This window comes from Euleptes europaea, chromosome 2 (assembly GCF_029931775.1).
Source record: "Euleptes europaea isolate rEulEur1 chromosome 2, rEulEur1.hap1, whole genome shotgun sequence".
Taxonomy (NCBI): domain Eukaryota; kingdom Metazoa; phylum Chordata; class Lepidosauria; order Squamata; family Sphaerodactylidae; genus Euleptes; species Euleptes europaea.
The window spans coordinates 70,643,277-70,657,960 of NC_079313.1; the positions used below are offsets into that span (position 1 = coordinate 70,643,277).

At 42.2% G+C, this 14,684-nt stretch overlaps 1 protein-coding gene across 1 annotated transcript in view; it reads right to left on the minus strand.

The window, feature by feature from the left end:
• Positions 1-8,394, minus strand: part of PODN (podocan) — a 29,970-nt gene extending 21,576 nt beyond the window's left edge. The window contains exons 1-3 of the mRNA XM_056844428.1: positions 8,250-8,394; positions 5,087-5,355; positions 2,607-2,700 (exon numbers count right to left, since the gene is read on the minus strand). Of these exons, the coding sequence (XP_056700406.1) occupies positions 2,607-2,700; positions 5,087-5,350 (358 nt within the window). The 5' untranslated portion in view covers positions 5,351-5,355; positions 8,250-8,394. The remainder of the gene's footprint in view (positions 1-2,606; positions 2,701-5,086; positions 5,356-8,249) is intronic.
• Between the last annotated feature and the right edge of the window lie 6,290 nt (positions 8,395-14,684).

Genomic DNA, 14,684 nt, shown 5'->3' on the forward strand with positions numbered 1-14,684 from the left:
GAGGTTTACTAACTGGAAGGACTGGCCTGCTATTAGGGGTTATCATTGAAGGCAGGATGGGATGAATAGGATGTTGCAGAATATATCTGAGGCTAATAGTTGTGTCAGTGTTCTTAATAAGGATGCTATTTATGATGATTCTCTGAAGGGTGACATTCTATTTTAGGCTTGTGCTAAAAACAAAAACATTTCATATAAAGGTCAGGGAACTATGTCTTAAAAATAAATCTTACTTTGAATAAGCTAAAGAGGCTATCAAATGACATTGTTGCTTTCTTACTGCACGCATTATAAAAACTGGACAATATAAATGGAAGCTGAAATTGGAAGACAATGGACCACTTGGTGGAACTCGCTGTCCCAGGGCTTCATATTCTGTACTGTCCTAAAGCATCCAGTGTTCTTTTAGAAACCCTCAAGGAAGATGTGGTTTATGTGGCTGTTAATGCCATTGCTGAACAGCTCATGTGGTGGAAAGTGCTGTTAAGTCACAGCTGACTTATTGTGACCCCGTAGAGTTTTCAAGGCAAGAGAGACTTGGAGGTGGTTTGCCGTTCCCTGTCTCTGTGTGGGCTGAGAGTGTTCAGAGAGGAACTGTGACTGGCCCAAGGTCACCCAGCAGACTTCATGTGGAGGAGTGGGGAACCAAACTCGGTCCTCCAGATTAGAGTCTGCTGCTCTTAACTACTACACCACACAGCTCACAGAAATTAATGTTTTTAGTTCTATGAACTTTATAAGAATGGATTAGGGTTGTCAACCTCCAGGTAGCAGCTGGAGATCTCCCACTATTACAACTGATCTCCAGCTGATAGAGATCAGTTCACCTGGAGAAAACAGTTGCTTTGGCCATTGGGCTCTATGACATTGAAGTCCCTCCCCATATTCCACCCTCCTCAGGCTCCGCCCCAACAACCTCCCGCCGGTGACAAAGAGGGACCTGGCAACCCTAGAATAGATGATTCAGTTGTAGTCCAGGATCTCTCCCACTGATGTTCTGATAAGGGAGTCCGCTCTCCTCTAGAAGTGCTTATTTACAATCACCAGTGCTCTGCTAGTATATCTGAAAATAAATTAAATATTACAAAAATGCCATAAGACTCCAGTACTCTCTTTACCAAAGGAAAGCAGTCCAGATAGTGCTTCCATAGAACTTCATTGTTTCTGAAGACATGGGGAGAGTGTAACATTGTTGGCAAAGAGATCGACATTGTTTCATCAGCAAAAAATGCTTCCATTAATGACCTCCAATTGGCTTTAGCTGAATTCCCATTTACTGAACCGCATGCATGGGAGAGCAAAATTGCTTGTGCTATCTCAGTTCCCGACCTTCATACATTAGGGTTGCCAAGTGCCAGGTGGTGGTGGACAAACCCCTGCCAATCCACCTGGCTGGCCGCCAACCGACTGAGGGTCGGTGGGCAATGCAAGCACGAGCACCTACCCAAGGCGCGCACCTACCCAAGGTTTACACCCAGAAGCGCTGCATCGCAAGGGGCTGTTTACCACTCAAATTCACAGTTTGAGTGGTAAAGGCCCCATTGCGACGCAGCACTTCCAGGTGTAAATGCATCACAAGGGGTCTTTTACCACTCAAACTGGGAGTCTGAGTGGTAAACACCCCCTTGCGATGCATTTTACACCCAGAGGTGCCCGCATCGCAACAAGTCTTTTACCACTCAAACTCGCAATTTCACTCACCTCCACCCCAAAAACCTCTTGCCGGAGGAGAGACCTGGTAAGCCTATCATACATTCAGTCAAAGGCCAGAATTAAGCCTACATGTTCACAACTGTATGTGCTTTGTAAGGAAGCACCTGGAATTGCTTTCAAAGATGGAGGAACTGCCTGACCCAGACCCTATAAGCCCCTTTTCCCCTGGGCCCACCCCTCTTCATATGTCAGGCCCAAGGATGAATGGAGACTGGCTCTTTGTTCCCGCCACCGGCAGCCAAAACCCGCCCGTCCTGTCACTTCTTTGAAGGGTGATGGGGCTGTCTTTGTAAGGACACATCTGGAATTGCTTTCATCCAAATTTCTCCTCATATTTTGGAATTTCAGATTACCAGTTCTTTTCCTAGAGTGGAACTGATACATTTGGAATTGTCCTTCTGATCCTTTGAGTCATACCCCTCCATACACACACATACACATTATCAATGTGCATGAGAGTATGGATTAAACACCTCAACAAATAACTCCTGATGTGATGATAAGTAGGGTCATACCAAGATTTCTTTTGAGTACAGTGCAGTAAATGGCATATTTAAATTTCAAAATTAGTTTTAAATATCCTCCTAGTTAAGTCAGAATTCAGGGGAAACAGAATTCAGGGCAGAGAGAACCAGCATAATAATAAAAGAGGGGAACTGGGGGAGGTATATCCTCTTTCCTAGTGCACAGAGCTCTCTATGCAACTTGAATCCCTGCACAGATGTAGGATTTATTCTAACCTTCAAATCAACGTGTGTAGGTCAGGAGCAGCATGCAACCCTGCTTCCCCCTCCCCATGCATTGAATGACCATATGTTTTTGCCTATAATAAGCTCATCCTTGTCAGCTTTCGTCTGCACTCCGATATGTTATCCCGGACTTTCCCAGCTTACCTTTGGAAGTGAGCCTGTTGTTTTGTAAGTTGAGAGTTTCAAGACTGTAAAGACGTGCAAGCTCTTCTGGGAAAATTTCTTCTATCTGGTTGTTCTGGAGGAAGAGAAAAAATTGATCAGCAGCTAAAGCCTTTAGCAGGGCTCCCAGTTAAAACAGAAAGGCACTTCCAAGAATCTTCACCTTGCTCTGAATGACAAGAATGCTTATCTCTTGAGTGAGCTTGTAGGGCACAATGTTCAGTTTCCTGCCCTACTGATCTTGTATAGGATGCTGCAACAGCTGCTTTTGGGGCAAAAGCCTTTGCTTGTACTGCAATAAATAGAGAACCCAAGACAGGATTAGGCAAGGCCACATGGGCTGGGGTCGAAAGAGCTACTGTAAATGCACTCAAATGTTGGACATGCCCAGTAGAACTTTTTACACTGTCTACCCCTTTCAAACAGCAGTCACCCATGTCCTATCACACATTAAGAGTTTTGCCATAGAAGGGGCACTATTTTTAGGACCCTTAGTGCCAACCTAGTTATAATGTTTGTGATGTGGTCACTACGGGAACTGACAGCCATACACCAGCTGCAAGTTCCCCATGTTTAGCAGCACCACAGGTGGCCAATTCTCGTCAGATCTGCAGCACAGAGGAGAAGGGATTTCTCCTGTGCAGTTTTTCCATCCATTATTTGCTCTATTCAAGAACTGCACATGGAAATCTTCATTGTGCATGCAGCTGCCTGATGGGGCTATTTAGGTCCAAAAAATGGGGGGGGGCAGGAGCCCGTCCTCCCCCTGTGCTGCAGTCCTGATCTAAATTGGGCTCCTACAGCACTTTTACATGGAACTGAATCCTATTCCACTGTTTACTGAATTTCCCATCCTGTTGATTGTATTGACACACTCTGTGTAATCTGCCTTAAGCCCCAGTGAAAAAGGTGGACTATAAATAATGCAAATAAATAAATAAATTGCCACTGAGGACTCGCAGCTACAATACAGTTGCCATAGGGTAGCCAACTCTGGGTTGGGAAATATCTAGAGATTTTGGGGGCGGAGCCTGAGGAGGGTGGGGCTTGGGGAGGGGAGGGGCTTCAGTGGGGTATAATGCCACAGAGTCCACCTTTCAAAGCAGCCATTTTCTCCAGGTGAACTGATCTCTGTCGCCTTGAGATAAGATGTAATAGTGGGAGATCTCCAGTCACAACTTGGATGTTAGGTACTGTAGGCTGCCGGTTCCTAATGGGAATTTGTGTAAAACATCTTGTCTAGTTTGGCCCTTAGACACATAAATGAGTTGTGCAGTTCTTTTGATCCAGGCTGTAATGGACTTGAAAGAGTTTGAGATTATAAAGTTAGATTTTGGGGGTGGGGGTAAAAGTACAGAATTCTTTCTCTAAATTTATCATCATTAACTTTGGGTATGAACAGTACAGTACATTAGAAGGTACACTGCTCTTCACACAGGGTGATCCTAAGGAAAATTTAGAAGGGAACAGGGGTTGCTGGTGAATTTTGATGCTGGTGTGCCTATAGTGGGACTGCCTGTACGTTAACTCTACAGTGCTCTTGATCAACAAGCGATATGGAGTAAATCACTAGGCCAAAAAGGAAGGGTGCAACTAACTATATTCTTGTGGGGGTTTTCCTGATGTTAATTCTAAGAGATAACTTTTAGAAGCTGAACTTAAAACCTCCAGGGACAAAGTCAACAGGATCCCCAGGACCAAGCTGTGACATTTTAAGGGTCACAGCTGCACGAGAAAAAGCATTATATACGTGGTGCCATGGTTAGGGTTGCCAACTGCCAGGTAGTAGCAGATCTCCTGCTAATTCAACTGATCTCCAGCTGATAGAGATCAGATCACCTGGAGAAAAATGGCCGCTTTGGCAATTGAACTCTATGGCATTGAAGTCCCTCCCCTCCCCAAACTCCACCCTCTTCAGGCTCTGCCCCCAAAATCTCCCACCGGTTGCGAAGAGGGACGTGGCAACCCTAGCCATGGTACATTCGCTTTCAATGTATCTTCATTCTTTCTTTGACTGCTAGGTTTGCCAGCTCTGGGTTGGGAAATACCTGGAGATTTTTGAGCGGAGCCTGAGGAGGGTGGGGTTTGGGGAGGGTTCGGACTTCAATGCCATAGAATCCAATTGCAAAAGCAGCCATTTTCTCCAGGTGAACTCATCTCTATTGGCTGGATATCTATCAGTTGTAATAGCCAGAGATCTCCAGCTAATACCTGGAGATTGGCAACCCTATTGACTATTGAAAGCTGCACATATCTGATTTAGAACTGCACATTTTGATGCCTTGTTTTCCCCCACAAAGAAATAATCAACAAACATTTTATATAATGCTTTCCCCTTAAGCAATCTTGACAAGCCTGTCCTAGGCTTTGTATTGTACAAAAATCACTAAATCACTAGGTTGCTACTAGGCAAGAGTGGACTCCCGAAACTAATTTGTCATCCATGTTTTGTTTCTCTCTACCTGCAAGGAAAGGTGGGTGGTCAACTCTGGAACATCAATGGGAAATTCTTTCAGAGAAAACCCTCCACAATCCACAATTCCTTCCTGAAAGCAGCTACATTTTTTAGGGCAATCTGGAGCCAGGGAATTGCGTTCTGGGTTGAGTATTTCAGATGAATTTTCTGGAAACTCATTACTGTCTTCATCCTTCTGATCTTGAATCCTGCTAGAGCCAAGTACCAACAGCCACAACACAGGAAACAGGATGATGAACTTTGGGTACATTTCCACTGAAACCAAGGAAAAATACCATGAGTTGGGGACTGTGAAAGTTGGCACAACCTCCACAATAGTACAAAATTAATACAAAAGGCTTTAGTCAACTGTTGACGATTCTTTCTTTTGTATGTGTCTGGCTATGTGTCGTACTAATAAATGACATACAAAAGGCTTTTTAAAATTAATAGCTGGCCTCCTTTGCTCTCTAGCTTTAAATATCTCAGATGAATGTTTACCACCAATGAAGAAACAGGTAACCAGTCGCAAAATTAGGAGTTTACTTATCTTAGGGTTGCCAGGTCCCTCTTTGCAGCCAGTGGGTGGTTTTTGGGGCGGAGCCTGAGGAGGGCAAGGTTTGGGAAGGGGGGACGTCAATGCCATAGAGTTAGGGTTGCCAACTGCCAGGTAGTAGCAGGAGATCTCCTGCTAATTCAACTGATCTTCAGCCTATAGAGATCAGATCACCTGGAGAAAAATGGCCGCTTTGGCAATTGTACTCTATGGCATTGAAGTCCCTCCCCTCCCCAAACCCCGCCCTCTTCAGGCTCCACCCCCAAAAGCTCCCGCCGGTTGAGAAGAGGGACCTGGCAACCCTACATAGAGTCCAGTTGCCAAAGCAGCCATTTTCTCCAGGTGAACTGTTCTCGATTGGCTGGAGATCAGTTGTAATAGCAGGAGATCTCCAGCTAGCACCTGGAGGTTCTATAAAGCGAACACCTGTGCCACAATTAATGTGAATTGAAGGAAATGGCGGCACGTGGGCTCAAGAAAAACACAATGTTGAGTAAAACAATATAATTTGAAAATATACAGGCATTAATCTCATGCCCTAAAACAATAACCAACCATAAATTAATATACAACAGGCATTATGCAGCAAGCATATTACAATATTTCATATTACACCCATATAGAGAAACCAAATTAAATCACGAATAAGCAGCTCCTTTCGGTTCCAGTTGAACTTTTTACTCTCCCGGGCGGGAGGCTCTTCTAATTTACGGACCTTAAGGGCTCCTAACTGGAGTTGCTTATTCGTGATTTAATTTGGCATGAGATTAATGCCTGTATATTTTCAAATTATATTGTTTTACTCAACATTGTGTTTTTCTTGAGCACCTGGAGGTTGGCAATGCTATTTGCAGCACTGTAGTATGGCAAGCAATGCCCTTTTCTGCGCCATCATTTATTAAGTAAAATATGTATAGCCCACCTTTCCTATATAGCCCAGTGCACAGGCCACAGAATTCAGTTAAAATAATGTAAGTATATATCAAAATGTCAACAATCCTTTGCAAGGAAAGCAAAAACCAAACTAACTAATTATCATCTATAGGATAACAGAGACTGTGTGACATGAGACAGATCACTGTAACACTGAAGGAAAGACACAATTTCAAATGGGTGTTCATGAATTTATTTATTTAGGTATTTATATCCTGCTTTTCTCCTCAATGGGGATCTAAAGTGAGTTACAATTTTATTCTCCTCTCATCCATTTTATCTTCCCAACTAGCCTGTGAAGTAAGGTAGGATGAGGGAGAATTACTGGCCCATCGTCACTGAGCAAATTAGTATCAGTCAGTGAGAACTGAATATTAGGTTGGTACTCTGAATGGTAAAAACAAAAAACCCCTCTGAATATACTTTCTAAGAAGCCAGTCCCATAGAACAGTTGGTATACTTCATAATGGGATAGGACAATTTTATATTTTTAATAAATTATTGTTAAAATGTTAACATTGTGATTTATCCCAAGCCACACAGTCAGCACGTGGCACAGCAAAGCAGTTAACTCAATTCTCTTGAAGCTGACACTGCTTCACATCACAAGAGTTTTCCCCAAAGAGCAATTCAAGACTTTAGGCTGGCTCCAGCTTCGAAAACCACATCGAAGCTGTTTGTTGTCCACAGTCCAATTTCTATCATCAGACTTGGAGTGAATTCCCCTTCTAAGGACTGCGACATCCACATGCTTCGTATCTGTGACAGAGTATGGATCCTATTTGTTTTTGTAATTGAATGTCATAAAGGGCTAAATGTTTATATTTCTAACTGTGCCTGATAAAGACACATTGATAAATAGAATAACTTCCAATGACAGTAAATGTAATTTGCTGGAGGTCAAGTTTTACGACTGAAGTAAAGATTAACATGGGGATAGATTTTTGTTCTGAGTTTTGCCTGTTCAGTTATTTTGTGAAGAAGACACAATACAGTACTACCTTTTCCTGCTCCAGAGTCTTTGAATTGTGCTCTGGTGCCCCACGTTGGGATACGGAAACATCTGCTTGCTTCAACCGAGCAGGCAGGAGTTTTTTATTTCTTTTTCAGTTCAAAGAAGATTGTAAGTTGTGTTTTTAAAAATCTCAGCTCTCAAATAACATGCTTCCTCCAAAGACTGTTGTCTCACTTTGGCTTCACCTCAAGTCTATGCAAAGAGCCCACCGCTTTCTGGCTGTGATCCCGAAACACCCAACCAAGCAGGAGACGCGTACAAAAGATTTCTTCTGTTTAAGTAGCAACCATGTTCTTTTTTTTGTTTCAGTGTCCAAAGCAGCAGCCTCTGACTGTCAAGCCCTGCATCTCCAGCACCATGAGAACATTTCAGTGCTATGCTTAGCAGAATCTGGAGGTTTCGAGAGTTGCTAAAAAGTATCTATCCAGTAAAGACAATTAGACATGCACAGCCTGTAGTTATTATTCCAGCGCCTACAGCATTCTGTATTTCAGGACAGAAAACAGAATCTATTATTTCTGTGCAGCATAAGCAGGTTATGCATTTTTGTGTGTGCATAATGCGTTTTCAAACTGCCACAGCTAAAATCAAAGCAGCTGTTCACTGCTGTTCACTGTCCTCCAACTATCATTCTATTAGAGAATAAAACTGCTGAAACAAACTCACCTCTGCTTAGATGATGGAGATGAAAATATCTGGAGAAAAACGTTTCCCTTGTCCCCCCCCCCCCCAACAAAGTTTCCTTGGCTCATGCCATGTCAATTACACACTCCAAGCACCGAACACTTTCCCAAGTCAGATCCTTTCCAGATGTGATCAGCAGAACTAGAAAAGGGGGGGAGAAATAGGCAACCCTCTCTCCCAAAGAGAATTTCCTGTCCTTTCCCATGCGGAGAGGAATTTTCCAGAGTCACCATATGGGAAAGTGTAAGTGAACAGAGTGGAAGGGATAGGGGGATGGGGGCGTGGGTTGAGAGAGAGAAAGAAGAAAGCTATAGTATGAAGTTAATAGCTTGGGCAAATAACGTCCAGTCATTTTGATCAGCATAGTCTGTGAGAACAAGGAATATGAAAGAGAGCAGTAACCGATTCTAGGCTGATGGAGCATAATGTAGCCTGAGAGTCCTCCCACTTACACTTTCATTATTATTATTATTATTATTTTTCCTACAAATTCCTGGGTCCCAGTTTTAGTTTTTACCTTCCTGTGAGATTCCCTTGGCTTGCCTGAATTCCCACCTCTTCCCATGCCTTTTCAACCCACCAAAGGTTCTTTATGATGCACCAGAAAAAGCCTATAAAACTCCAGGCTTGTTGAATTTCTGCTCAAGATATAAACACTCCTTCCACCTCCTTCAGCATTTTTTTGATGCCATGGAGCAATCAATAATGTATATGCCATCTTCATGCACTTTTTAGGCAAGAACTAAACGTAATTAGCTCTTGTCAGAGTACCATTTCCTAACATAATATAGAGGAGACTTTAATTAGGAGGGAATTACTTTGGTAAGAATGGCATGCACTAAAATAAGTCACAGGTTACACAAATAACCCTGGTACCTGTCAGAAATACGAAGGTGACCTCTTCTTTGTTGTACTTTGATGGACGTTAAAAAATTCTCCAAGTCCTTTTCAATTCCACTTGAACATATGAATCTAAAGTGCTGCTCCTTCCTCCTTTCCTTGCACCCCATCTTGGCTTCCTTTCATTGGAACGGAGCCACCTTTGGACCATGAACTGTTCCCAGAAGCCAATTGGCTGCTTTATGCAAAATGATTCAGATCTACGTTTTATTCTGCACTCCCCACCCTCAACCTTCTACAGGCTGCACTCTGTGACCCCAAGGACCACACGCAACGATGCCATAAGAAAATAGAACATTTTTTCTGGCCCAGAAAAGTGCCATGATTTCAGAGAACAAAAGAGCTTTTTAATTTTTATTCCCAGAATGTTGCTTAAAAAAAAAAACCCAGCTTATAGGAGTACACAGAAATCTGGAGTCAAATGAAAAACCTGCACAAACCTTTTATTTTTAATTTCAGGAGCATATACCAAAGGAGACAAGATATGGAAACAGTTCCCTTAGTCCTTGATCTCCACTTTAAAAAGTGTCCTCAAACATGTTGAACCCAAACACTCCTCATTCAATCTCTTTTAGTTACCTGCTGTCAACCTAACACCAACGGTGGGATGAGGAGAATATGTGGCAGTTTTCAAATGTAGACCACTGCTGTGCATGAGAAGCAACAGGCAAAATATTTACTAGGATGGCTTATTTTCTCTCCTGATCACATTCTCACTATCAGCCACATTCTTTCCCCCAGCTCCCTGGTCCTTACTCAGCTACTTGAGTGGGAAGGGGAATTGTGGGAAGATGGCTGCCAGTTTGAAACATCTAGGCTGAGTGTTCATCTCTCTCCTGTGCAGGTACTCAAGGCATTGACGTGGCCACAGGATCAAGCTCTTGGGCCCAAGCAAAAGGGCTATTAGCCTGAGGGTCATAGCCCAAAGCCAGTGGGAGGATCTGGGGTGGAGGATCTGCTCTGCATTTAGAAACCTTCACCCCTCCCTTCTCCTGTTGTTATTTTTGTATCATTGTACTTTGTTTTTTTGCTGCAATGAAATTTCTCCTTGAACATCATGCAAACTTAGGAGGCACTAGGGGTCAGGATAGAGTTAATACCAGTCATTCCTGAGAGAACGGTGAATATCGAAACCAGTAGTGACTATAAAAACCAGTGGTTAATCAAATACTCATTTGCCTCAAAACTGTCTTTCGTTTAATCTTTTTGCCATGAAGCTTGCTACGACTTGACTTCAGACTTCCGGCTTTTCTGCTGGAGACTTGTTTCTTGTTGTTGCTAGTACTGAAAAGATCAGCTTGCAGTTTATCCCTAAGGAAGTAGCGCCCCCTTCAAACACCAGCGTTTTGGCACCCCTCTTATTTGAGCAGGGAGACCTTCCAGTGGCTAGTACTTACCCAGTCTGGTTTCCTTTGGGGGAGAGACCATTGGAAACTTACTGTGATTATGTAGTGTTTTATTTTAAAAATGTACAGGTGGACCATAGGGAGGCAGAAGCATTCCCATAGGGCATCAGGCCCTGTAGATACCCACAAAGTGAGACCCTGTACCCCCAAGGTACTTCAACCAACTCTCAGCAGACACGTCTCTGGGTCTTTTCCAGGCTCTAAAACTGTTATTTCTTTTCACACATATATACCTGCCCAATCCCTTTAGCTTAGTGGGGAGACACCTCCTTTCAAGTCCTAAGGGGATGCATGACTGAAGCTATTCAAGGCTACTGAGGGGGATATATTCAATCGTAAAGAAGCATTACTGTTCCTTTGTCATTAAAGATAGGCTGAGCTACAGTGATCAGAGCCCAAACTTGTTACAATACACGCCTGGCCAAGTTTCATTTCATTTGTTTGCAGCAAACCTAGTGCCTACTACCTCTGCATGTCAGGAGAAATGGCCGTTAAGATAATGGCCCGACACCCCCACCCCCACCGACACCCACATTTTCCTAACATCCAGCCTAAGAGCTCTATAGAACTCAATTTTGAGTCACTTTGGTTGTTTTTTAATGAATGGATTTTGTCTTTGGCTGAGGAAAAAAACCCTCATCTGCAGAACTTTGTACCAGCAGCAGCCCAGTTTAAGCAACATATTCTGTAAACTCCAAGTTCTATGAGTGCCTTTTCCTCAGCCAGTAGCCATGTTCATATTACAATGAACACACATACATCCTGCCATTACGGGCATACATCTGTTTGTAAGAAAGAGCCAACACGCCGTCACTTCACAGATGATAACAGGGATCAGTACCTGGATAAATGTGGGGTTTGTATCACATGTTCAGCTGTACGTGAGTTGACTGTAACATGAGATTTACTCAACGCACAAAATACACTGTACATGGATTGTATGTGTGTTTACCATTACTTGTGACCAGGGCTAGTGGCAGCATGTAAATCAGGCCTAACTACCAACCCCCAGTACTGGGTGCAGATGAAAGGAGACTGAAAGGGGTCTCTGAAGGTATGGCTAGGAGTACATACTATGGGCTTATGTGTACAGGAGAAGGATGGGAATGGGGCTGATTGGCAATGGCACCAGCTTTAGGAAAGGGCTTACTGCTGCCCACGCAGCTAGAGTCGGATGCTGGGAAGGTGAAGGAGACACCCTCTCAACATAGGCAGACAGGCTCAATGAAGCTGCAGGATGGGGAGGGAGAAACCAATGAAGTAACTTTCCCACAGTTGCCAGTTGAAATCTTGATACAGAATATGCTCCAGCGTGTTTAAAAGCACACACACACACACACACACACACTGGTAATTTGGATAATTAAATAATCAGGATTTGAGGCCAGGATTTTAGCTTTCACTGCAGTTGGTTTAATACTTTGTGTAGTATTACCGAACTGAGACACGGTCGAAGCCAAATGTGCCTATTATTTGAAGGTGTCACTTTCCAAGAGTTATGAAGACTCCACTTAAAAATTACATGAGGTAAAATAAGCTATAGTACTGTCTGCAGAAGTGCCACATCTGTTTGCAAGTACTGCCCAAATTGGTTCCATACCACACAGGATTTGTTTTTAGTATTTCTCTTCCACATATGGGAATTGTACTTCAGACTGATACAAAGTGCCAATTTGGGTGTCATTCAGGGAAAAACAACTATTAGCTGCCACACATGCTTAAAGAAGAAAACTGGACCATTGATCTTTTTATATTTTGTCTGTATGATGAGGAAAATGTCATTACCAAGTCAGTCCACAACAATTTGTCATGTGGTAAGCTCTCATACCTTTTCTGCTGCAATTCTTCCCTCATAAAAATATATTCTTAGGATGGGCAGAGAGCTATGTAGTCAGAAAGAAACAGCACCTCATCTCAGGCTTTTTAATGCACCACTATCCTAAAGCTGCCAGGAATCTTGAAAGATCAGGCTGCCATTAGTCACCTCCGCATCGATTAAGGCTGCAGTCCAATGCACATTTACCTGTAAGATCCATTCGTATGCCGCAGGGGTTAACATCTGAGGAAACATGCATGGGGTAGGATTGCTCACTTCATTATCTCAGTTCTACTAAATGTAAGTATTTTCATTACAGTTATAAAAGTCTGATCGGTGCATTTGCCCTTCATTGCCATTTACAGGCATGAAAGGTGCCTGGAACTTGGAATGAACTAATGGTGTGGCAAGCTATTTGTCTATTAATCAAATTAAATCAGTCTCTTTAGGTCTGATTTACATATGCATGTTCAGCACTGTCAGCACTTGCTGACAGTGACAAGAAGTTGATTACAGCATCAAGTAAGGTGACTTGCATCAATTCAAACTGTTTCACAAGGTTCTGACAATACTTCTTTTCAGATAAGTATACCATAGGGTACATGTTTCCAAGCATTTACTTGTTAATTTTGTACATTTGTTTTAGGCATCAACTTCAAAATGGTGTCAGGTGCAAGATGCCAACAGAAGACAGAAGAGGTAGCGATTTTGCCCACTCCCCGATCCTTAACTGCACCCCCCAATACTGTGGTGTATCTTGTTTAACTCAAATAGGAATTTCAAGCAATACGTTACCGGTAGAGGGGGGGAGGAAGATCCATTGTGTCAACTTCTGCTGACAGTGAGATAATCAACACCATGCTTACATATTAAATGCACAGAAGTGAAGGCTCAATCCTTTTCAAGAACCTACTTTGTAATTTTAAAAAGGAACATAGCTGTTTTAAGATATAGGCACTCACCTCAAATAGCATGCTACACATGTATTTATACTCATATATTTAAACTCAAGTGATTAAATATGGTGTAAAGATCATTATTACTTAACATGACTAGTCCATGAACTAGACTGGAGTAAGTCTGCTCAAGAATGTACTCTTTGGTGCTTACATGCTCGAATGCATCTGCACATCTGTTTCTAATTTAACATAAAATCTAGGCTGCTATCAAGTACACAATCAAGTATACTTGTCTTCCAAGATGTTAATAATTCTATAACAAGGCATTTGAGACTGATATCTCACGTACTACACCTGTCAGAGCAGCAGCAGGGAAATGTTTCTGGCAGAAGGATTATTAGAGAAGGATAAATGTAGAAATGGCTTTGGATTCTAAAGACGTAAATAGACCAACATTTATTCGACATTTGACCCCTCCTTGGCTGTGATTTAGAACAGAAGGAAAATTGATTGATTTACTGGCTTGTGTTGCGGTTTCAGACTTCAGCAGGACACACCCCAAATTGCCACGCAGAAGTTTTCTTTATCTGCAGAACCAATGTGCAGGGTACTATGTAGATAAGCAATCACTGTAGGGCTGTATGTTCTATGCATATTACTTTTATCTGATACTACTAAAACATGCAACTTCTCTAAACTTTTATTTATAGCTAAATGAAATTTGAGTAGGAAAACAAACAAAACTGAAGAATCAATTTAATTTACTATGAAACTTTCAATCAGTGTATGTTATTTCCCGACATGGAATGAGTTAAAAAGCATACTAGATAAGAATTTAATAGTTAAATTGATTTCCAGAACTCTCTATATAGTATAATTAAACAAATCAGTTTTTAAAAGCGTTAGTCTTTGCTCTCATAAACTTAATTTCAGGGAATAAGCAGTACAATTTCTTTGCTCTGTTATTTAATTTCATTAGTGAACAGATTTGATTTCCAATATGGTCATCATAATGAAAAAATTTAAAAGAAGCAAACAGTTGGGATTCAAAGAACTGCATGGCTAGTTCCCCGTGACCAAAAGAACTCTCACCAGCATTCCTCCTCCATGCCAATGTAGCCAACCACTTTTGAAATGGAGGGTGCTTTCAAAAGCAGTTTCTTACATGGTGGGGGTGCCTGCTGTTACATTTATTGTTACGGCCATTGGCCAGCACAAGGTGCCTGCTGTTCAAAATCTTTGGGCTGTCTAAAACAGCTCTCTGGATCTCAGCCAAAGTAAAGAGTATTTTCTTGAACCACTATGAAAGAGATTTTCAAAACATGAAAAAGACATATTTCAGAGAAACCAGTTACACTATCTTTTCCCAATGCTCATTCTACTTTTTAAAGTTTCA